Source organism: Acanthaster planci, linkage group LG01 (genome assembly GCF_054643075.1).
Source record: "Acanthaster planci isolate LZ-2023a linkage group LG01, COTS_SCS, whole genome shotgun sequence".
Classification (NCBI taxonomy): domain Eukaryota; kingdom Metazoa; phylum Echinodermata; class Asteroidea; order Valvatida; family Acanthasteridae; genus Acanthaster; species Acanthaster planci.
The window spans coordinates 19091708-19116764 of NC_141777.1; the positions used below are offsets into that span (position 1 = coordinate 19091708).

The 25057-nt window shown below is 42.9% G+C and overlaps 2 protein-coding genes across 4 annotated transcripts; one reads left to right on the forward strand and one right to left on the reverse strand.

The window, feature by feature from the left end:
• The first annotated feature begins 656 nt into the window (after window positions 1-656).
• fibp (FGF1 intracellular binding protein) lies at window positions 657-13214 on the forward strand. 2 transcript variants are annotated; one of them, XM_022232956.2, is made up of 10 exons: window positions 657-1085; window positions 2820-3018; window positions 3955-4081; window positions 5097-5197; window positions 5757-5890; window positions 7484-7592; window positions 9186-9255; window positions 10279-10365; window positions 11424-11524; window positions 12615-13214. In XM_022232956.2, exons 1-10 carry the CDS (start codon window positions 998-1000, stop codon window positions 12691-12693), a joined length of 1095 nt encoding a protein of 364 aa, XP_022088648.2. In that variant the 5' UTR covers window positions 657-997; the 3' UTR covers window positions 12694-13214. The 2 variants fall into 2 exon arrangements, with proteins under 2 accessions (XP_022088648.2, XP_086989848.1); XM_087133722.1 differs by lacking the exon at window positions 657-1085 and adding an exon at window positions 1124-1344.
• Window positions 13215-14419: 1205 nt separating this feature from the next.
• ubxn1 (UBX domain protein 1) lies at window positions 14420-24912 on the reverse strand. Of its 2 annotated transcripts, none has more exons than XM_022232957.2 (11): window positions 24700-24912; window positions 21082-21135; window positions 20248-20333; window positions 19588-19684; window positions 19230-19266; window positions 18833-18927; window positions 17800-17919; window positions 17296-17367; window positions 16712-16880; window positions 15796-15979; window positions 14420-15331 (listed from the first exon to the last, which is right to left on the reverse strand). In XM_022232957.2, the coding sequence occupies exons 1-11, from the start codon at window positions 24777-24779 to the stop codon at window positions 15285-15287; spliced, it is 1041 nt and encodes a 346-aa protein (XP_022088649.2). In that variant the 5' UTR covers window positions 24780-24912; the 3' UTR covers window positions 14420-15284. The 2 variants fall into 2 exon arrangements, with proteins under 2 accessions (XP_022088649.2, XP_022088650.1); XM_022232958.2 differs by lacking the exon at window positions 24700-24912 and adding an exon at window positions 24488-24580.
• Between the last annotated feature and the right edge of the window lie 145 nt (window positions 24913-25057).

The following is a 25057-nucleotide window of genomic DNA, read 5'->3' on the forward strand; positions in this document are numbered from 1 at the left end:
TTGGCCAGCAACTTGAAAAGGGTAACATAATGATTGTTTTGGGCCAAATTCTGAAAATGTGTTCAATGTGCTGGAAACTAAAGAACAGAAAGTGGACTTTTAATTGAGGCACGTTTTTGAGGTTTTCTTATAGTATTCATCTATAATATTCCAAACTAGTGGTGGGATTTAGCAATAGCCAAAAGGACTTATGATTTAAACACCATAGCTTATACTGCATTGCCGAAAATATACCACGTGATGCGAGACATCCATCAGGTAAAGATAGTATCATCTACGGGGGTGGAGCGCTTGCTTCCTTCTGAAAGAATGAAGTATGTGTATTTAAGGAGAGAAAGAAGAGGAAATATGGGATGCACCCCCTCACCGTTTATGGCAAGTTTGCTATTAATGCTTCCCCAGAAAGAGCCCCGCCCCCTCCTGCCCACGCACATGGCTGCATTGAATCAGTAGGTATCAAATCAGACATAAAAAACGAGGTCAAGATAGGAGGAAGCACCATGGCCACGGTAACAGATGACCAAAATATATGTATGCTTTACAGCCATTGATCTCCACTATTTTTATAATCATAAGGTCAATGTTCGCAGCTTTTCAAAACAGTAGAGCGCCCTCTTTCAGCGATTCTCCACCTGTATGTTCGTCACGTACTTTCAAATTTCGGCTACGTTTCATTGAAGTTTTTTTAGGAAATTCAAATCAAAGCCACTTTGCTCGAAATAAATTAATATGCTTCTATATTTGGATCCAAAAGATATATTTTGATAATTATCTGGCACAACATGAGTTAAAACTTCCAAGTTGAATCAGGTTGGATGAAGAAATCACTTGAAGCCGCATTGGAAACGAAGCCAAACTTTGGAATTTCATTTAAATGACACCGTCATGGCGGCGCCCTGTATACAGTACAGACGCACACTTACTGATGACTGATTTTCCGACGTAGCCAGGATCTAGGAAAGCGTTCTGGGTCTAGCCTACCCACTGTAATAGAAAGATGACTGAAATATCCGTCAACATTTTTGTTGGAAATACAACTTTTATAGATCCCGAGGTTTATAAACTATGGCTTGAAGGGCATTCGTGTAAGTTCATTGTGGACAGACATTTGCTGTCTGCAAATTTAAAGTCTGTGTGTCATGGGTGTGAGACGACTCAGGACAACTTGACTGTTGAGAAAACTGGACCCGTGGGACAACTCCACCATGTCCACCGTTTACAATGTCGTCCGTTAATTAATTGAGACGGAAAAATGTTGCATCCTGACTCCACTTCAGCAGTTGTGTACAATGTCTATGGGGAGTGAAGAGAATTTTCACTTTGACGTATTTCCCAAAAACATCGGTACATGTAAATGTTTCTCAGTCCAGAATTTGTGTCTTTCCAGCATTTCTGTAATGACTGACTTTTATTGAGATGATACATGATGAGAAAAGTGGAGTCAGTATGCAACATTTTTTCCATGAAGACAACTCGATCGTCCAGGCGTGAACATGATGATGGAGTTTGGGGTTGAAAGAGTTCCATATACATGTACGGACATGATAGACAACACCAGTTAGGCCATTAGGCCTACCCCTTAAAATGTTACAGCCATGACAGTCGTCAGAAAGTGATAGGCCTAACATGACATCCCAGAACTGGAAAAGTGAAATTTAGCTTGAGAAAATTCTGAATTAGATAGGCCTAACATCAGGCTTACATCATCCATGTAGTAAACTAAATAGGTTTGTGGAAGCACCATGGATATACCGTATCTGCCTTTGAGCATGTGGGGCTCTGAAAAGAGTTGGTGGTACTCAGTGTTACCACCGTGTCTTTTCAGAACCCCACATGTGATGACATGCATGGCTGCCCCAACCAGCACAGTGCATGGCTGCAACGATGATGTGGCATACGCAGTGTGGCTGATGTGACTGGAAAGCGCAAGTGCACCCAATACGAGTCAACCTGTCTCAATTGATTATTTGTCTCAATGGTTGAGCTGCCTGTTCATTTAAGGCATAGATGGCTGAGGTGTCCCATCGGTCGAGTTGTCCTGAGTCGAGTTGGCAGACAATCGAGTTGTTCAAGTTCCAGTGTCATGATGATGTAACGCACATGTAAACAGGAGTCAGTAGGATCTTGTGCATCACATCTTTTAACATTTGGACATAGTTGGGCAACTGTTGGGTGACCATGTCCAGATGTTAAAAGAGGCAATTTGTAGTGTCCTAGTTTACTCAGAAATGTCAGACCAGTGGTGATATACATCATTTTTCTATGGCTGAGTAACTCACTATTCGAATATTTGACCTTCAATTCAATTGAATATCTGAATATGCGGTCTTACCAACTTTTAGATTGTTAAACCTAACAGTCCTCAATCCTCCAACAGGTGAAGGATTGACGACTGTTAGGGTTAATGATTAAACCATATATAAAATCAGTTGCAATGATGCGCACAATTATACATTGTAATCACTATGATTGCTTCTCTTGGAGTATCTCCAGCCACGATTTAGCACCATTTAAGACACAAACAATACTTTTTGCCCTGCTGAAAATTACTGTTGCTTGTAAATTTTTTAATGAATAATTTACTTTTTAATCATAAGATTTCTGTTGCTTTTCATTTGAATCTGCTTGTGCAATTTGTCTCATTTAAAACAAGTAAATTCTCCCTTTTCATGAATTTTGCATTTGAATGTTCAAATTTGGAAAATAATTTTCGGATTTTCAGCTCAGCCCTCCATTTTTCCTCCACGTTTGTCCGTAGGTTTGGGCAAAACAACAAACGTAAATCTGTTTCTTAACCTTCAATTATTTGTGTCAACTAGCATTTGAAGCTGCATCCATCCGATACAAGACGCTCTCATCTCAGACCACGGGACTGAAATTTGAACTTCTGAAGAGCGACACCACAGACAACTACCGGATGTTCATGGCCATGGAGAAGCACTTACGCAATCCCCTGACGCTGTCCTACCAACCACTGTTCCAGATTCCTCCAGATATGCAGCAGATGCTGATTGAAAAGTAAAGTGTTCAAGTTTCTCACAGGGATTTTTACTTTTAATGGTAACCCTGTCGGAACTGGAGTATTTTAGAAGACTGTTTATGCCAGTGCCAGTGTAAAGCTGAAATATATCGTGTACCATTTGTCTCTGCTGTGATTTATATGAACGGGACAGTCGTGGGCAACGGTAGAACGAGGGTGAAAGTTTTGAGGGGGCACTAGGGGAAGGAGAGGCGGGGTTACCCCTGGGTGTCACAGATTTGTAGTACAGTGTACTCTGTACTGTTACAGTGTACGGATGTACAGGCATTTTGAAATTTTAAGGAGGGGACTTGCAGGGGCGCAGACTTCTGCATGGGGGAAGTGCCCCCAATGCCCCTCGTATCGGTAGTTACATGTACCCCACTGGACTTGGGGCTTGCCATCTGTAGCATTTATCATTCCACTGACTTGTTTCATGCTGGAAGACCTGCGTTTGTTTCCAACGGTCAAAGTGCTGCTTGCTAAATTTGTCTTGCAAAAAAGCCAGGGACCACAGATCGTCCTTGAGTGTGTGAACAGCGCATGCGCAAGAAAAATCACAGGATGGTACCCTTGAATACTTGCGTATGTTGTGCACCAAGTGTTTTTGTAACGATGTATTGGACGATTACCTGTGAGTACGAAGTTCCGTTGTTTTTTGTTAACATGACAATGTTTCAGGTGTAGCGATTTCACTACGTGACTGACTTGCACAAGAGTAATTCAGCAATAGCATTGTTGTTTTTTAAATGGTGTGTAATATCTGACGTTTTATCTAACAACTCTTTAAGTTGTGCTTGTTTTTCTCTTCCCTTGCCGTAGGTGACCCTCCCTGTAGTATTGTGGCAGATAACTTTCATTGGAAAGAAAGTGGTCAGTGCATTTTCATGGAAAAGAAAGTAACATGTTGATTCTTTCTTTATTCTTTATCTCAGATATTATGAGCTCGATTCCATTGTAGCCCGTGAGATACTTGGTAAAAAACTGTCCAGCAAACACCGTAAGGATTTAGACGAAATCAGCGAGAAGACCAAAGTATCCCTGAAAAGCTGCAGGCGTCAGGTAGGCCCTGTGGCTCAGTGGAAGGGGGGGAGCTGGGGGTATGTGCCTCCCCACAAATTCCTGATGCCCCCCAGGTGTCCCCCTCACAAAGAAACGGATGAATGGAGATTGAACAAGGCTAACAAAAGCTTGCCCCCTAAACACCACTGAAAGTCAGTGCCCCCCATATGATGCTGGTGCCCCCCCATTGGATGCTGGTGCCCCCCATAGGATGCTGGTGCCCCCCATAGGATGCTGGTGCCCCCCAGAGGATGCTGGTGCCCCCCAGAGGATGCTGGTGCCCCCCAGAGGATGCTGGTGCCCACCAGAGGATGCTGGTGCCCCCCAGAGGATGCTGGTGCCCCCCAGAGGATGCTGGTGCCCCCCAGAGGATGCTGGTGCCCCCCAGAGGATGCTGGTGCCCACCAGAGGATGCTGGTGCCCCCCAGAGGATGCTGGTGCCCCCCAGAGGATGCTGGTGCCCCCCCATTGGATGCTGGTGCCCCCCATAGGATGCTGGTGCCCCCCATAGGATGCTGGTGCCCCCCATAGGATGCTGGTGCCCCCCATAGGATGCTGGTGCCCCCCATAGGATGCTGGTGCCCCCCCCATTGGATGCTGGTGCCCCCCATAGGATGCTGGTGCCTCCCATAGGATGCTGGTGCCTCCCATAGGGTGCTGGCGCCCCCCATAGGATACTGGTGCCCCCTTGTACCCCCCCCTTCCAGTAAAATCCTAGCTACGCTGCTGGTGTGGCTGCGTTGGTCTGAATACTAAACAAGCATTGCCTTGTGCTTACCTGTAGGCCCGCTGTAGAGTGTGGCAGGGATGTTTGACTTGTAAGTTAAGTGCTGCATGCCAGATGCTTTCACTGGACTGCAAAGCTTGACAACCTGTTGTGACCTGTGATGATTATTTCAATATGAAAATGTGTCATTGTGTACGGATGAAATTTGAGTGTACATGTAGGTAGGAGTAGGGCACAAGAGATGAGCAGTTTTGTGGAGCACCATTATTTTCTTTTCTCGGTCTGCAGTATGACAACTTCAAGAGGGTATTCAAGGCTGTGGAGGACATGGAAGGGCCCATGGTCAAGAACATTCAGGCCAACTTCTGCTTTTCAGAACAACTTGCCAAGTAGGTTCTTCGAGTCCAGATCTTTTACTGTGATGAAAAGAAATCATGAAGAGTGGAGATCTCTGATTGTTCAGATCTGAGCCGTGTTCTAATGCACAAAGTACATGTATATCATGCATAGTTTGTGTAATACGCGCTTATGGGGGCATGGTGTTCTATCATAGTGTCTGGTATTGGACAATGCCAAAACCACATCGCACAGCTAACTTATTTTAACTATTCTGTGAGCCCTTGTATTATTTGTGCCACAGATATTATGTACTTTATAAAAAAAATCTTTCATCCTAATGAACTCGTTACTCAGCTATCCCTAGTTAAATTCACCCATTCAGGTACCACACTGGTATATATGTACATGTATCTTTGCTCGTGTATAGAGGGGCTTGTGGGGTACCGGAACAATGGGAAGTACCCCATAGGGTAACTTGTGTCGAGGAATTATCTGACAGACTTTTGCCTCGCCAGCTTGTTTGAGCACGTGTGCCTTTCTTTGACCAAGTTACTGTGTTTTGTTTTCCCCAGTTAAATAAGAAAATCTCTCGGATTTTCTGTCCTGCAGGAAGTATGCAGCCGTCGTCTTCTTCGCCAACAATCGGTTTGAGACCGGCAAGAAACGCTTGCAGTACCTGACCTTCTCTGATTTTGCCTTCTGCGCGGATGAGATGATCATCAAATGGACGGCCGGATCTAATGGTAAGTACACTGGGCACTTGCAAGCAAAGCGTAATCCGGCAGGTGGAGTTGGAGAAGTCTTTACTTCGGTGGCACCTTTCTCACCCACAGGTCATATTTATATGTATATTGAATGCCCCTCCACCCAGTTGGCTCCATAAGGGAACCCAGTTGGCTCTATAAGGGAACAAGAGATGGCGTGCTTTGGTAAGGCAACAATTGGAACTTGCCTTGTGTACGCACAAGGTCATACTCAGTTGGAATACTACCCACCAGCCCGTCTCTTCATTGCTAGTGGGAGGTACCTCAAGTTGGAATGGAGAGGATGTTTTAACTTGCCAAAATGAGTGGTGGTGTCACCAGCAACCTTATAGTCCTCAATCCTCCATTGGTTGTAGGATTTAGGACTCTTACCTGCAGGGTTAATGATAGGAATCAACCAATGATCGGATTGGACATCAGATCGGGCTGATGTTTGGCAACATCGACAAAACATCGGATCAGCAAAATTTGACCTTCCTTGCCGATATGAGTGCCGATGATAACTTGAAGAAAGGAACAAACTCTGCACTCAGTTTTGGCAAACAAAAATCTCATATTTTTTATTTAAGGAAGAATACAAACTGTGTTTTTTTCATTTGGTGTGATAAATGAACGGATATACCATGGTTAAACCCACGTAAAGCATCCCCAAAAATTACACCTGCGCGATCTATGTTGCAACAACTCAATGGAACGTGGCCCAATGGAGCAGTCAGTGTACTTGTGTACCGTTTCCATTGACAGCCATTAAAACAGCCTGGGAACTACACCGTGTGTGGCACCACACATGAGGTGCTGTGTGACCGGTCTGAAGGTAGCCCGCAATTTAGCCTTTATTCAAGGCATGTGTGGCTATCTGAACACATAATGTGCACCTCTGCCATTGGCATGCACGATGAAGACACCAATGCAGTGGTGCAGCGGTGCCATGTGTGCCTTGACTAAAGGCTACCATGATTCAACCTGAAGTGCTGTGTCTATTCTGGGTGTACATGTACCAGTAAGCACCGCTTGAGTTTGTGTGATCGGTTACATAGGTGTCGTGCATAGCAGCGATCGATGTACAGAGTTTAAACGATTTATTCCCTCAACAGTGACTGTGAAGGCAAAAACTAATCCTATTACCAGTAATGTATAAACTGACATTTTAAAGGAGTACACTGGTTTTGTGTTGTCAGTAGGCCTACATCCTGTTAAGGTTACGTTTCAGTTATTGTCAGTAAAAACATCGGATCAAATCGGACATCGGCCATTGTTCCTATTAAAACATCGGACATCGGATCGGCAGTTAAAACCTACATCGGTTGATCCCTAGTTAATGATGTCTTCTTGGATTAGTCATGCGAAAAATAAAACCTAGGAAGATTGAAAGTTGCAGTTGACCCCCTCCCCGCCCCCCTGAAATAAAGTGAAATACTTTTAATCTGCACCTGTGTTTTCTAACTGCCATTCCCATGTTTTAGTTGTAAGTAAAGCTGATGTTGATTTTCCTCGGACCAGAATAAATCTTGGTGGAATGTTTTAGCGTCCTTCAAGTGCTCATTTTTAATTCCCTGCTTGTTTGTGGGTCAGATTCTCGGAAGGAGGACTTGGACGCCGATTTTGACCGTGAGTTCCTGCAGGACCTGAGAGAGTTGAAAATCCTCATCAGCGACAAAGACGCCAGCGACCAGCACAAAGGGTACATGGCAGCTGGTTTTACAGGGAGTGTATTCATTACGGTTTATTGTAAAAACTGAACAAACAAGTCCAAAGACTAACAATGTCTGATTTACAATACAAAAGAATGAAATGTAGTAAAATGAAGATTACAGCCCCCCCCCACCAAAAAAGGGAATATTATAAGAATATATGTAAGACGGACTGAAAAATTATAATAGATTAAATATTGGAAAGGTAAACAAATCACCAAATTAAAAAACACACAAAATTTTAGACAACTACCAGCATTCGGTAGCGTAGCCATGAATGGTATTGGAGATTGCATATATCGCTGAGTCCTTCAACGGGGAATATCGAGCAGTAAAGGTTGCCTAAGAGTGTGACCAGAAATATTTAGACGAGTTGGGGGCAGAATCAAACAATGTCTTTCAGATTCTACTAAAGATTTCCCAGATTGCATAATTAGTAGATTGTGTCTAGCAGCTAGAGTCGGGACATTGTAATTATTCAGCAGATCGGCATAGGGCAACAGATTAGGATAAGCTATCCGCCCGAGGTGAAGTGCACCCCCAATCGGCAAAAGAAAGACTGGTGGTTACAAGCGGGTTCTTGCACGCGTGCTGCATGTACACAAAGACCATACAAGTTGAAAAAAACTAATTACACAGCCTCAGCATGCTCCGTGTCAAATGCGCATAAACGCACCTCATGGCGCGCCTGTGCGCTGAATACCAAAAAGACATGCCCTCTTTTGTTCTGCTCGGAGCGGATTAGGCGGAGTGCTCGTTTCTGCACACGTATGATTATGTGTAATTATCTTGTGTATTCATAGCTGTTGCTGACATTTTTTTAACCTCTCAATGCATCAGATTGGCTGTGGTTTAAAAAGACAGTTATTGTCTAGTCATCTAAGCAGGCCCTCCATGTCAGAGTGAATTTTGCCATTTCTGTGTTCCTAGCTCCGTATTTGTGAGCAACTGCATGTACACGCTCCCAGAGTGATAATGGACCTCTTGACTGTTTGCGTTGTTAATGCCCTGCAAAATTTGCCCAAGATGAAATATGTTTGGCATTAGCATATTCACAGAGCTATAGAAATAAGCTTTTTTAAGAGCCCCCCCCCCTTGCCGTGCATGTTTGTATACCTGTAGGGTGCCCCTAAGTCGGCATGCCAAGCGTTTCACTGCATTGAGGGGACCATTACATGTTGGGTCCCCACAATGTCTGTATTTCAACAGGTGCATAGTCCCCACAACGTGGTAACAAGTAAAGTGCGTTCTTAGCACTGTGAATACTGGAGTGCCGGATGAAGTGTCCTCTGCAGTAGAAAGACATATTTCACTGGGCATGCTGTGTGCATATGTACATGTATACATTTAAAATTTTGCATTTGAGTACATTTTCAGGTGACCAAGAATCTCTCGTCAACAAATCTCAAATTTGTGCTTTCATCATAGCCAAACATTTTAATAATAATTCTAAAACCAAGACGCTACTTTTTCCCTGTATAGCCGTCAAAATGTTAAATATAAGCACTGTTTTTAAGATGCTGTAATGTATTTCTAAATGCTAAGTTAAATTTTTAATAATTTAAATAAATTCTAATTTATAGGTTAATTTCTGCTGCTCTGAAGGGCAAGATAACAGAGAAGGCACATGCAGACATTGAATCTAATTTTAAGGTGAGTCTAGGCAAAACAGAACTTGACCAAACTCTAGCATTCAACTCTGTTGAAGCACCTTTCAAATGCAGGTTAAGTTTGAGTGTCAGCTATTTGTCAACCATTTGTCGATTTTGCCTGGTACCCAGGATATGTTTTGTGGACAGGTTACCGGGTAAAACTGAACAGGTGTCAACAAATGGTCGTGGCTCAAACTTGCGCATAGTTGACAGACAAGGCAGCAAATGCAATATGGCTAATATCAGTGGTGTAAATACTTCAACTTCATACTTTTGTGCTCTCTTTAAATGTGGGATGCAACAGGGACGCATCAAGGAATCACTTCTGAACAGTCTTTACAATACATTTTGGCACAGAATGCTCCCTTAGCAGAAAGTAACAGTACTGATTTGTATGGCTGTAGCTTTTACAAGTCTAACAGTGTAGAGGAAAGTTCCCCGCAATGGAAGCAAACAGCACAATCACTGTTAGGGAATCTTCTCAATGGAGCTTTATATGTAGATAGCAAAGGGCTTTCAGTTTAGTAAAAAGTTTTTTAAAATGTAGAAAATACAGTTTTCAAAGTCGGTGGTATTCATAGAATTAGACCAGTCATCTTCCTTGGTTTTCCATTCTCCAATCCAGAGTTGTGTACTCTGGATCGGAGATGTATATAGGATTATGACACTAGGTCACATGAGGCCATTTTGTTTCCAAATTTTGCTTGTTAATGTGCGTGGGGTTAGACTAATAGAAAAGCAAAAAGACAGGTCAAAGTGGGACGTTGTCTTTTGTGTAGATACACATCCAGTATGCCTACAGGGGTGCACTTTGTACTGACTTCCAAAATGGCTTGTAATCTGAAGTTGTTGCAACCCTCCTTGTACACACTTCTGCTTTGGTTCAGCTTCGGAAAGTAAACATAAAGTTATGCAGATATGTCCGAGTTGGCACGAATGAGCGTACATGTTATTAACACAGAAATGTTACCTAGTGACAGTTTGTTCTGAAGGCAAGGCCATTCTTTGCAATTTGCTTTTGAAGAATCTTTCCCGGGCCATCGTCAGTATTGCAAGCGGCATGATCCACTCTAGGGAGCTTCGAGATTTCTTCAATGACGTGGTAGAGAAGGTAGGCCCTTGCTTTTGTTCTGGTTTTATTTTTTCGGGGTAAATTTTACTTCGTTTATTTAGAGGTGAACAGGGGACTGTTTTATGGAACTTGTTAAGTCCTAACATAATGTTGAACATAGAAAACTCCACATTGCAAATGCAAAAGAGTCGCCAGGCAATTGCCATGGTGTTGTGTGATGCATATTCAGACATGCAACTTTTCCTTATGTCAGCTGATTACCTTTTGTATGCTGTAACAAACTGAAGAAAACTGTAAAGTCCTATGCAGTTCATAACTTCCTTATTTCTATGAATTTCCAGTTTCGTGGCTATGTATTACAGATACCAGGTTCTCACACTGCCCCGTATATCTGTTCATCAGCTTCAGAAAAGCATTTTGCATAAGTTGTCGCCAGTGTCTTTTTGATGGAATTACATTCACATTCTGCCGGTTCATCGTGGCATGCGTAAGCTTGGGTTGTTTGTGCACAGGAAACTTGAATTTATATACAAGTGGTTAATGCGTGCTGTGAGTGAAATGTGCCTGCGTCTTCTCCCGCTGTCCTTCTCAAGCTTACCATATCCCATTTACACTGGCAATGAAGTAATTGTAGTCCCTAAATTAGTGTTTGAATCTGTTGAGCTTAGCAAGAAATGTCTAACCAAGTGATTAAAGAAATGCCTAAAAACAGTGCCTTATTTGGGGGACCAAGACCAGTTGAGCTGACAAGCTTGTAGAGTTCAACTGAATCTCATCGTTAAGCAATACTGACACCGCAATCGTTGACGGAAGTAATGTAGATTTACAGTTTAGTAGTTGCTGAAGTCGTGGTCAAGAGTAAGAAGTAGGCAATATTTCTCACAAATACAAGCGTCCTAACTTTCTCTGAATTTCACAGCATCAATATTGAGGTGAAATTGGAAAGACAAGTACAATCTAATGTACCAAGGCAAAGTACTTTGGTTGCGACCAAAGGGAGATAAATTTCTCCCTCTGTTGTCATGTACCAGTAAATGTCTACAAATCGCGAGGGGCGAAATAATTCTCAGATAAGTTGTGGTTTGTCTTTCCCTTAGATTATTGAGCCTACGAAGCAAGCTCAGTGGAATGGCAATGATATGGCACTGTTCCTGAAATGCTACACCTCCAGTAGTTATCAGATAGAAGGAATGGGAAGGTGAGTCGAGTTCTATTCAAATGGACACAGTATACAGATATTGACTGCTTTGAGTTGCAAAGCCAAGGAAAAATACATGCTCCATAAGGCCTGTTCACACTGCAGGGCCAATCTCCGGGAAATAAATCCCCCGGGAAAAACGGGGAAGTTTGAAAGGTGCTGCATTACAATACTAACTTACCATGTAAATTATTTGTGACCCTGTGACCTTTTGAGATTATGGCTCAACACACTAGCTGTGGACGCAAAAAAGGTGGGGTAAGTTCAAATCTGCCAACCTTCGCACTAGTTGCTTTTCCCTGGGAATAATGTTAACCCCCGGGGTTTTCTCCTGTAACCCCACCCCCGAGCAGGGATAAATATTTCCCTGGGAAAAGTTTTCTTTGGAAGTGTGAACAGACCGACCGAAATTCCCCAGCAATTTCCCGGGACATTCCTAGGGAATTTGTCTCGTGTGAAAGCCCCTATAGCTCACCAAGGGAGGCTAGGTTTACGGCACCACATGATAAAGCACTCAGTATTTGTTTTATAATGTCTCTCCCACAGATTCTTCGTGACAGAAGAGATAACTCATTAATTTAATACTGCTAATGAAAGCATTAGTTTTATTTGAAGCTTGACTTAGATCTTCTGCTTGCAGTACATGTATTTTCAGCACTCACACGAAGTGAAAAAAATTCCAATTGTCCTTATTCCACCTCTGAAAATATAGGGGTAAAATGCATTTTTTTGGGGGGGCAGGGTTTTTATCCAGGATTGCAATATCTGCCTGTATTTTTTCCATCCAAGGTTAAAACTCGCCTGTCCTCTCTAAGGAAGGTTTTGAAACTGACATCATTTTATGCCATCAGAGGTCCATATATCGATTGCGCTCCGTAGTGTGGAAGGAAATGTGAAGACTTGTGCACCAGTGCAAAAAGATTTATGTAAGAAATGGGGAATTGCTAAGTTTGACTCAGCAAAATTGCCTGTCTGGACTTAGTTCTGCCCGTCCTGTGAACAGGTGGCCAGATGATGGGGGGTTGAGATGAGGGAGCATAACTGTGCAGAGGATAATACGTTGTGTTTATTTTGGTCCATTTCTCCATAGGCACAGCCGGCTGCATGCAACACTGGAACGCTACATGACCACCCTGACCAAATGCATCCTGCGCATGTACCACAGCTGATCTTTATGTTCAGTGTCACTCAAGAAAAAAAAACAAGCATTACAGACTCTGTACAAAGAAATGGAGATGGTGCTGTGTGGCCTCTGCTCCCAAGAGCCAGCATGGACCCATTTGGCGCCACTCTGCAAGCTGGCAGTTTTTAACGGAATGTGCACAAGTCCTGTAGCATCATCTTTGCTTGAAAAGGAAGGCAACCGAGTCTGGTTGCACAGAGGCAGTGCCATCAACGTTTCCTTTTATAACAGCAGTCTTGCACATTTTTACTGCCAGGGTTGTCTCGATGTTTGGCAGTCCACACTGACTGGGTGTATACTACAGATGTCATGTTCCTCAAACTTTGTGTAATCTTTAATCAGAACTGCTGAGTTACATGTACCATCCATTATAGTGCGCCACATCGGAGTTTTGAAGTGGTTTGAAAGCTCCTTATTGGTACATGACTTGGTCCAAATCGTCATTTCACAGTGGTGCCAACAGCATACATGTAGATTGGGGAGGAATGGGGAAAGTCCCCGTCTTTTTACGGGCTGAAGAATTATCCACTAGATTATCAAATGAAACACTTATTATGCCATCTAAACTGCCTTTGGCACAGGTTTTTTTATGCAAACTTGACAGTCAACTTTTGTTGCTTCTCTACGGCCCTCCACCCCTCTCCCCATTGGCAGATTCAATCTACGCTGTCTGTCAGTTCACCCAAAGCCAAAAACTACATCAGGTAGCAGTCATAACCTTTAGTTCCGACATGTTAAAACTGTGACAACTCTTAAAGAGTGAGGAAACCAAAAGGCCCACAATGCTCTAAACTGATGTGATTTAATGTGTTAATATTGGAAGGATTTCAAAACAGTGTATGTGTATACATGTATATATGGGAAATTACATAAATTGCTTTTACTAAATCTTGCCTTGTGTGCAGTCAGAAGGAAGTGATGAAGTTAAAACTACGTATTCAGTTTGATAAGAGCCCATAGCCTGTGGGAGATTCTATTCATAAAAGTACAGTGAAAATCACATGTATTACAAGGAGTGAACATGTTCGATACTTGCTTACATGCTGACCGTGCATGTATGCGACCCATTTTGAATGATGTGTTGAGACCGACAATGAAGCTGCATGTGTTCGCCTAGTTAGCAGGCTGCCTTGGTATATTTGTATGGATCTCCACAGTACATTAATTGCGTGCTCCCGACCCTTTCACTTGTGTCATGTGAAATTGGGAGAAGTTTGTGGGTTTGGAGTCTTTAGCCATGCAACCGAGAATTCAGGGGAAGCAAAGGGAATTCTCAGCAGCACAGACTTTTGTAGTGTTTTCCCAGTTTGTAATTGCACAAGTGGGAATTAAAAAAGAAATCAGCAGATATATTCAAGTATAAAACTATACAGCCAAACCATCAATGCACTCCAAGGTACATGCACACACACGGCTATGAGTTCCAATTGTCAGATTGTTCCGTGCATATAAAGCCACTTGCATCCAATCACTCATAGTCCATATGTCAAGGTCCATATTGCACGATGCATCAGGACTAGAGGGTTTGGATACATGGAAAGCTGTAGGCCAGGTGCCAATGCCAGAGACGTTTAGTATGTATGAATGCAGGCTTAGCCTAGCTTGCTCAGGAGTCTTTTGAAGATTATTGACTGAACAGCACACAGTGGAAGCAAGCCCCTGCCAGCCAGAACAAGTTCCTACGTGTTACACACGAATGACAGTAGGCAAGGTTATTGGTTCAAGAAAGTCTCTATTAAAGACTTTTTGACATTTATTCTGTTCATGACTTGGGAAAGTATCGCTGCGAATACGACTGTAAAAGTTCCTACAATCTTCTTCAGATTGTAAATAACGTCAGTGACATACACAATAACTTTATATTGAAATGCTGAGAATTTTGTTTATTTCATGGAGTGTGTGCAGTGGCAACATTCTGTCACATTACAAGTTTTTATAGTTGAGACAATAAAAGAAACCGAAATCCAAGAACATGACTGTTATGCCAAGAATGTTTACAAGTTCACATGGGACCAGGATACGCGGTACATGTAACGCATTGGGCCAGAGAAGAAAGAATGAAAGCTCTTTGTTTAATTGTGTAATTCAAATCTAAAATATAAATTCCGGATTTTATTCACCCCAAATCGTCCAAAAATGCATTAGTATAGATCTATTGTCAAAATTATTATGAACAGGAACAAAGAATGTTCTCTTTATTCCAATAACCAAAACAGTTTAAAAAAATTTCAATGATTAGAAATCTTCTATGCATAAGAAAGCTCTGAGTTCATTTCATACGTACACGTACTGATGCCTTGGTCTGTTCCAAAATTAACAAAAACCCCAACAGGAAATGCTATCACGATGCGCTGTATGTTCTCGGTATTTTTTCATTTATGTGTGAAGATCATACGTGTTCCACACAAATGGTTTGCTTTTTTTTCACCACCCACCACTGGATGTGATCTAGAAGAGTGAAACAGCCATCAGAGGACAGCTCAGAACTTGGGTCTGTGTGGAACAGACGTGGTAAAGACATTAAGCTCCACGGGAAAGTGATGAATGCAGATGAACCAGGGGACAAGATACCAGCCATCATGACGCTGGCTTTGTCACTATGAGGACGGCAGAAGGCACCAGACCTGAAGAGGTTAAAAAAAAGTTATTTAAGCCACTGTTTACTCAACCGTGCACTTGGACATTGTTCCACTAACCACAGATAGAGAATTACACCACAAACTACTGAGTGCATTTCTCTTGCCAAAACTGTCTTGGATTTTAATGTACGACTTCTAAGCATCCAACACACAAATCATGAATTTATCAAGCAACAGGGGAAACTGAACAGAAGCGTTACCCCAACTGCTTTTCCCAGTTTCCATGTTGCATACATGTTCATTTTTCATGTGTCATGCTTCCTGGTTCTCAAGCAAGTTCTCTGAAATATATCCGTCCGCAGCTAGGAAGCAGGGGAGTGAAATGGTTCACCAAGCAAGGCCGATTCCCTCCTAAAAGAGCCACATGGACACCTTTTGGACAGATCACTGACAGGATAGGACTCTGTGTCTCTTTAATATCATGTTATTACGCTTCATCAGCAAATCACCTAGTTCCTTGAGCGGTTTCTCCATGTCCTCCTCTGTGAAGACTTTCTTGGGAAACGTGGTCATCAGGCTGAAGGGAGCACTGCTCCCGTCCGTTCGGTTGAGCTGGACGAAGAGCCTGACCGCCGCCAGCTGCTCCGAGACTCCAAATGAGTTGGTGAGTGCCGAGCCGTTGGGAAGTCGGATCTGAGTGAGAGGAAAGACGTCCAGCTTGAGACTGCTGAGTATCACAACTGACGCTGTCAAGCGAGGGCAGTGTTTTCAATGAGGCAGTTCAGTATTCCGGCACGTATGCACAATGTGAAGCACATTCAAGAGCATCAATACGCATGTGTGAGGTCCGCCATATCAGCTCAGCCAGAAGCCAACTAATACGCACTGAACATGTTCAAACTCGCGTGGCATTGCTTTGCTCTCAAATGACCTTACCTAAGTGAAACACCAATTTGGCTCATCGTGCCTTGGCTCGTTGTAGATCAATGGGGAGCCTCAACATTTTGCACCCGCGAGGTCCATTTCATCAGAACGCCAAACTGAATGATACCTCAAAAGGAACAGTTTAGTTTGCTCTTTCTAAACAAAAACCACATCACCAGTACGAAAACACTGACCTTAAAGACTCTCCTTTTGTGCGGTCAGTCAAGGATGCTTGGATTTACAACAGTGAAACAATTTCGGTCTTATTACATGCATCCTAAATCAATTCTGAAGGCACTTTCACAAAAACGACAATCTGAGTTACAGCTGGGTCATGACCTGACACACTTCACATTCTGCACATCAATATCAAACTAATTCGTCATTCGGGCCAATCATGTGCAGAGAGCAGCGGCCCACCACTTGTCACTGAAACTATTTTGACAGAGACTGAAAATGAGTCTAGCGGGCAGATGGAAGACTGCAAAACGTTCTCTGTACCTGAAGTCTGGTCGTGTCGTACTCTTTCTTAGGTGCTGCAGTGGCAGTTACAGCCGGAGGGGCAGCGGGTTGGGTGGGGGGCTTTGGCTGGCTAGCTTCGGCAGACACCTTGCCGTACCTTGCTGCTCTCTCACGCTTGTCTCGCTCTATTTCCTCTTTTACTCTCTGTCTGCAATTTCAGTGAACCAACAAGAAAAGGCTCGTACATAACTGATCAGTCACCCTGCATCAACACCCTCCGCGGTAAATGTAAAACCATTTCCAGTCATTTTCCTTTCGCAGGTTTTTTTAAGTGGGCAATCTGAACTACTCAACATACTCTTCAAACATAACAGAACCCACTTTAAAAGTTTTGAAAATGGTCACTGTTGGTCTTTCACAACGCATTCACAATGAAGTGTCGTCAACTCTACACCTCAGAGATTCTTTGGGACAATTCTAAGACTACTACAATTCAATGGTGTACAGTAATCAAGTGGCACAGTCAAACTGATGAATGGAACACAGGTTCTACAATCATGAAATCCACCAATTCATATTGACTTTTTTTTTTTTTTTCCTCCGCAACATTTTCTTGTCCTCACCTCGCAAGGCGTTCTTCCTGTTTTTCCCGTTTCTTCAGCTCGGCTAACTTCTTTGCTTCATCCAATTCCATCCTTTCAACCAAAATATGTTGAAATGATCTTTAACTTTCGAATTGGAAAAAGTGCTCTTAATTTGCCAATACACTGTGTACTGTCTGTGGGTAACACTGGACTGAACATGTTCACCAAGGTTCTTAATCTAGGCTGTTATAACTCCAGTGGACATTAGACTTTAAAGTAATTGATTTTTATATTTTAAAAGTCTATCCCTTTATTTGTCTTGTGTACATCGTTTTTAGAAATAAAGAGAACTAATTTTTTACGAAAAGTTTTGTATCAATTTTAAATCCAGATAAGTGCATGTGGTTTAACATTGTTTATGAAATTTTTTTTCATATATTACATAAAATTCAAATGGCAGTTCTTAATAATGAAAGAGATTTTTAGACGTCTCTGGGCATGGAAGGAGTCATGAGCAACAGCATTAAGGAATGGGACGCTCACTTTTGTTTCATCTCCACCAGCTCTCTGCCCTGTTTCCGGCGGAGTTTCTCCCTCTCAACTGCCTCCTTTTTCTCTTGTTCTGCCTTCTCCTTCTGTCGCTGTTTCATTCTTTCTTGCAGCCTGCAACCAGGATAAGAAAGAATGTGTTCCTGGGCCTGTTTAGAGCTGCAGATAGTAAGAAGCACATCTTAGGTTGACCGATGAAACTGATCGGAAGCCTTCCCCACTGAACGACGACTGACTGGAGCCTACAATTGGAGCCTGCGCTGTGCAGAACAAAGCTCTCTCACAGGACACCATCTTTGTATGAAAATTACAACTGGGCATTCAACACCATCCGGTGTGTGTGCAAATCAAGTGCATACCAAATGTGCATATATGTGCCAGCGGGTGTTGATCCAAATACATGTATATTCAAAGCATGATTGAGCCGATGTCCACTGACCAACCAACAGAAGTATCGAGTTATTTGACATCTCAAATACATTTTCCTGATGGACTTTTTGAGAATTACATGACTACATTGATTTAACCCTTCACAGTTGAAGAACCCTCCGAATACACCGTGTGACCAATAACTCCAAAGTGCAAATGATACCACATGCAAATGTACCATTATGTGATGTAGTCGCTTTCATTGGGAGGTTCGTAGTTAATTCTGTGATTCTCATTTGCGACCGACCTTTATTTTTGGCTCTGACCAAGGAAAAAAATAAATCATTATGCCGCAGACGCAGTCTGGAATTTCCAACCACCCAAAAAAAGGGAAAAAAGACGATCTTCTGAATTTCTGGGTTCAAACAATTTTTCCCTCCTTTGTTCCCCTGATCGATCGACCCTCCCAAAAGTAAAAAAACTATGAGAACCATGGAGCTACGGACACCCTTATCTCGGACAATTTTGCAGAGGAAACACAGACGAGGAAAAACTCTATTCCACTGATATCTGACAGTGAGCCTTTAGGAAAACCTCAATTTATTTCTTTACCAGCTCACTGGATGTTTTCCTTGGGAGCTGTTTTCAATGAGATTACCTCAATAATTGCTCCTGTTTTTCTTCTGCAGTCAGTGGCTTGATCTCCTCCAAGGATTCGGAAAAGTTCTCGTGTCCTGTTCTAGCAGCATGAACCTTTCAAAGTCAATGTACAAGAAAATACACGGTCTACACAAAACAGTTAACGATACAGTGAACATAAGCCATGAAATCAGTAAGTCGGTAAAATTTGCTAGCCCCTCATTTTGAATTCATGACTGTGTGGGCAACTGCCAACTTCAATGCTCCCGCTGTACTGCCATGTCATTAGTAACTTAAAGGAGCGTCTTAAAATTTGGAACTCGGAATACTTGGCCCATTTGACAAGGAAAGCATTCTCCACCGGGAGGGGTTGGGGAATGCTGTGTGCAAGACACTGATGGCAGTGGACCACTTACCTGGACATCTTCTGGTGTTCTCAACTTCTTCCCACATCTGCAAGACAAATGATGAGCACTTCTGACAAGAATCCCGCATGACTGTGATTTGTTTTTTCTCTAAGGTTACATCCAAATCTCTTGTCTAGAGCTAGGTTTGGGTCTTCGCTCCATTGGAAATGCGTGGAGATGCGCAGACAATAGACCTAGCCGTAGCTCTGGAAGCCCATTTGGGACATGGCCTGAGACACATCTCATAACTGTGAGGAATCGTGATGACCAACTAGACCTTAAGACCGGCAACAGGTGGCAGCAATGCACTGTTGAAGAGATGGCACAGGTGGGGCAGTGACAGCCAGAACGAGTACGATTCACTTACTCGTCACACTTGAGCGACTTGGCCTGCACCTGTTCACCTTCTGCCGTTGGGCCCTCCCCTTCTTGCTGGGACTTGCTGTCTCCGCCCTCCCGCGTACCTGTGCATTACACACACATACACACAGGTATGCAATCAGTCAACGCAAACCACAGGCAGGCAGAGACATAACGGACAAGGGTCAACTTACTGGTGGAGGAGAAAAGGCAAACGCATGTACAGGACGTTTGAAGAGATGGAAGGGAAAGACTGGCGTGAAAGTGAGACAAAAAGGAGATGGACCAAATAACAATTAATGAGGTACTGGTATTTTAGAGTGGTTTGATGGTTCGTGACTGCTAGCTGTTGAAGAAAATGACAGACATACATGACCCGTTTCACACAATTTGTTCCTTGAGAGATGGTCATTAACAGAATAATAAAAATTACTCCATTATTCTCTGCTCAACTACGTCTTTCACAATCAGTGTGGATTTTTAAACCTTTGTTCCTTTATCAACCCACTGATGGGGGGACAACATGGGCCACGCCCCCCAAGCTGTTTATTTTTTGGACACTATGAACAGAACAAGGCAATTATGGGGGGAACTATTTTGTTGCCTTTCCATAGAGAAGTTTCGCCTCATCCCCCACACTGGTTCTGGATACTCCTTTTGTCTCTACCTTGACTTGTGTCACTTCCAAGTTTGTGGCCCTCTGGGGCTTGGAATGGTTCGTCGATGTCCGGATCATCACTGTGAGCAAATAACCTGGGAATGGAGACACAAGTGGAGACAAGCTATCAGAATTATCCCAGCTCTTCCATCCACAAAAAAGTACAAGTTGGCCCTTTAAAATAAAGCTTGTAATAAAACCTAACTCATCAAGAGATTGCTCCGGCTGAATGCTACTTACCTAGCAACTCTTCTGCATGCAATGCTAATACATGTGATCGTCCAAATCTAGTGTAAACTAAAATTTCCAAAGTAAATTCGGGGTAGCAATATACATTGTAAGCAGGGAAAATCCTAGTTGAATTGAGTTGATGTAAAAAGAAGTCTGGTTTAGTCTAACACTCTTGGCATTTTGAAAAGAACCTTCTTAAAGGGAGATATCCCTCAGCTGTGCTGGAAATTCTTGGAGGTTTCGAAGCTCATCAAAGCCCTTTGAAATTGGGCTCTACCTTCATCAATCTGGCAAAAATCTTCCCTAATCTCTGGATGGATTCTCAAGGATCTGGGGAGGCTAGAGTTAAGACAAAATTTCTTCACAGGACACTTTACATGAAACAGTTTCACTTTGTAAAAGGACAAGGGAGAGGGTGATGTGTGTGCGTTAATCACTTGTTAATGGGATAACTCAGTGCTGTCAAAAACCTGTGCACTATGCATGTGGTTGCTGTTCCTGAACTTCCATCAAAGAGCTGTTACAAGTCAGCATGCCTGCAGTGACTTTGAAAGAGACTAATTCTTCTGACTGCAAAATTGAAATTGAAGGTTAAGGACTCCATGAGCTTACCAATCCATTGCAACCTGGACAGATTTATACTGGGTGGCTGCCAGAGCTCTTTGTCTGATAAAAATGAAAGGATGTAAAGTTTATTTATTTATTTATTTCGTTTCCATAACCAACAGCGACAAAATCCCCATTTACAGGTTAGCTATTAAAAATAAATATAAATAGAAAAGACAATAACTAACTCTAATTGCGATAAAAAAAAAAAGTTCAATACTTACAGGTTTCGTAAAAAAGTTAAAAATTAAAAGTTTAAAAATTAAAAAGTACAAATTGTAAACCAGATGCCGAGGAAAAAATAAAATAATAAAAAAAAATTTCTTGATAACGTACATTGTACATGTATCTAAGATTAAATGTTAACAAAATGAATGGCCAAAGCTTCCTTTGAAAGACTCTTGCTAAACATGCTAAATTCAAACCTTCAACATAATTCACCCATAATGTCCGTTTTTCTCCAGGTTACCAAACTACATGTACCGGGTACATGTAATACGGGTGATTCACATTAATGCACCTCCAAGAGTTTGCAACGTGTTGGCCAATCACAACGCTCGAAATTTGTCTACCCTTTCCAAATGCACATTGGTCGACAAACTTCGCGCACTGCGATTGGCCAACGCGTTGCAAACTCTCTTGGAGGCGCACTATTGTGAAACGCCCGAATTGATAAATTAAATCAAAGAACTGACTTTGTTCTGTACTGCGAACTACAAACAGTGGGATTAATTGCAGGATACCCTGTAGTTAGTCAGAGGAGATGCCCACGGGACCGTTGAAAATGAAAACAGACTTGAAGCCCCACCTGAGCTCTCTGTACAATGTACATGTTGGTGGCTAAAAGGCTACGGGGTGATGTAGGAGAAAGAATTCCAAGTCTAAACAGACTGTCCTGTAGCCGGCTAGGCTACATGTATGCAGCTATGGGGTCTGGGTAATCTGAGAACGAAGTGAATGGGAGTTGTTGGGAAAACATCTGTAGTCCAAACAAAGCTACAAAGTCAGAGCGCTTTGAGAATGACATAAACGGTGGGTGGGCAGTCAACCTTGACTCTGTAGCTGGCTTTGAGATAACGGTGGGACGTTTACAAAGTCCAGTTACAGATTTTCCCAAATGTTTAAAGGGAACCGTTCCGTTTAGAATTTTGATTGACGCAATCTGGCATTCATTTTTATTGTAAACGATGCCTGCTCCATGTGTTTTTTGAGAAAAAAAGTGGATTCTAAAACAATAAACGTTGCTATTTTTAAATGCCCCAACATCAATCTACATTTTTATATTGGTTGGACCATGTACATTGTTGAAAGTTATGAAAGCAGTGAGGTATGTGGCGGCGGCCTCTGTAAAGTTTTGGCTAAACGTATGGAATGGTATAGAAAAGTTTTCTAAACGTTTTTAAATCAAATGTAAATTCCTGCCCTTACTATGAGATAGAGAGCATTTTTGAGCATGGCTAATTCTGTGCATGTATGTGCATGCAGACCCACAGAGTGGCACGTAGACAAAGTGGTAAATGGGCGAAGTGGGTAAAGTGGCAAATGGGCGAAGTGGCGAATGGGCAACTTGGTACATGGGCGAAGTGACTGACACCGCCTAGACCTACATCATAATTTATTACATTTAAGTCAAGTGTGGGGGCCGAGTTTTCTCACGAATGCAATCCATCACTAGTGTAGTATGGCCCAACTAATAAGGCTGTGTCCGAAACAGGCTTCCAGAGCTACGGCTAGGTCTATTGTCTGCCCGTCTTTCCAGTGGAGTAAAGACCAAGACCTACATGTAACTCTAGACAACAGATTCGGACATGTCGGATGCAGCCAAACCATGCTGACCAGTTAACGTTTAATACATTCTCCGGTTTCGAGTCAACTCGGACCCAAACCAACTTGGACCCATGCCAACTCGGACCCATGCCAACTCGGCCCCACGACCAATTCGGACCCATGTCAAGTCGGCCCCAATACTAACCCGGACCCACGACCAACTCGGACCCACAACCAACTCGGACCCAATACTAACTCGGACCCACGACCAACTCGGACCCACCCTGAGTCAACTCGGACCCAACCCCAGGAGCGTGATTAACTTGTTGAAAATTTTTATTTTGTCCACTTTTACATTTTAGCATTTGGTAAATGACACTTTTGCACTGCATGCTGCCAAGCTGTAACGTCCTCTCTACACGTTGTGCAGGGAGACAGTGGCACAGGCTTCCCAGAATCTCTCCGTTTTCCAGATCCAGATCACTAGCAGAAATCGAATGAACTTTCACCAAACAGCCCCCAAAGTTTTTGTTGCAATAAAAAGCCACAGATAGGCCCTTCTGATGTACATAGGAGATGCTGCATACGTACAACAGATACTGCAGATATACATCAATATCACGAACATTGACCTTTTATAGTGTCTCATGGTGTTATCCCCCACCTCACTTTTCAATTTTTTTGGCCTGGCAAGTCTTAAACCTCCACCTTGCCCCATTACCTCCCCACCCCCAATACCGGCAAGATGGAGGAATTCATCCATACAGGCCTTAACTGACTGTCCAAATAACGCAAATAGGTTGGTAATTTCGAACAACAAAAATCAAATCATTTTAAAATAAAAATGTGGAATATTTCCTATTGGCTTAAACTTGGAGACGGTTTTGAAGCGTCGTATGTCTGCTCGCGAGCTCATTATTAATATTTTGTGATCCCACGGTTTCTTATTTTCTACAATAAGACGTGCCATAATCACGAGGGATCATAGAATTATTTATATAAATCCCGAATTTGGGATTGATAGTTTCCGGTTCAGAGTATTTCTTTCACAAAAAGCCCCACAATGCGGGCCTATTTTGGATAGAGGCACTGAGGCGGCTACATTCATATGAGCGCATAGTTTTACTACTATTAGGGGGGTATCTTCGGGGGAAAGGCGAATGAAAAGTTCATAAAATTGAAACGAAAAGTGATCGATCTGTCCATAATCTTGAATTTCCAACGAAAAAATGAAGGCCAACCTCTTCGCGAGGTTCAAGAGTCAGCGCTATTTCGGTCTACGGGCGCGTATTGGTGTAATGCAACCATAAGACTCAGTGGGTCCGAGTTGACTCGAGGTGGGTCCGAAACGGCGTGGGTCCGAGTTGGCGTGGGTCCGAGTTGGTTGTGGGTCCGAGATGGTGGTGGGTCCGAGTTAGTATTGGGTCCGAGTTGGCGTGGGTCCGAGTTGGTCCTGGGTCCGAGTTGGCATGGGTCCGAGTTGGAATGGGTCCGAGTTGGTTTGGGTCCGAGTTGACCTGATCCCCATTCTCCATGCTGTGCTAGCTGTCACTGTGCTCACACTGACACTCATTCCAGTTGGGCAAAAGCTGTGAAAGTCTTTAAGTTTTAATCGTTGTTTTCAAACTGGCTGTGAGTGACTTACGGAAGGTGATTACGACATTAGTTGATATCTTGCAAAAAAACTGGTCTCTGGTGTATACGCTTCATGTTCACTTCACTTTATTTCCAAGAATGATACATGTATAAAAATAAGCCTACCCCAGAACTGTGGGGTCCATCATCAAATGACAGCTACTGAGCTGGGGCTACAATATAATAATTACAAGTAAAGTAGAACCTACAACATGAACTCACGCTCTGTTTTGCGAAAACCCCATTTCCATTAATATTTCCACGTCAGTCGGCATTTTAAATTTCAAACTTAAGTTATACATGTACTTATAACACTTCCAAATGCTGAAGTTCCAAGGCAAGCTTGTCCTCAGAAGTTAACCCTGCCCCAGTCACCTACTGTGTACGCGTATGCAGTACGTACATGTAATGTACACGGGAACCATGTACATGAACAAAAGTACATATGTACACTGTACGTGTACGTACGTGACAACGTACGTCCGTACTGGTAACCTGTACGTTATTATTATGGAGAAGGCTGTGCCCGCTGGTACGCCGCGGCACGGCATGGTCGCCGGCCCCTTGCGCGACGCGCACG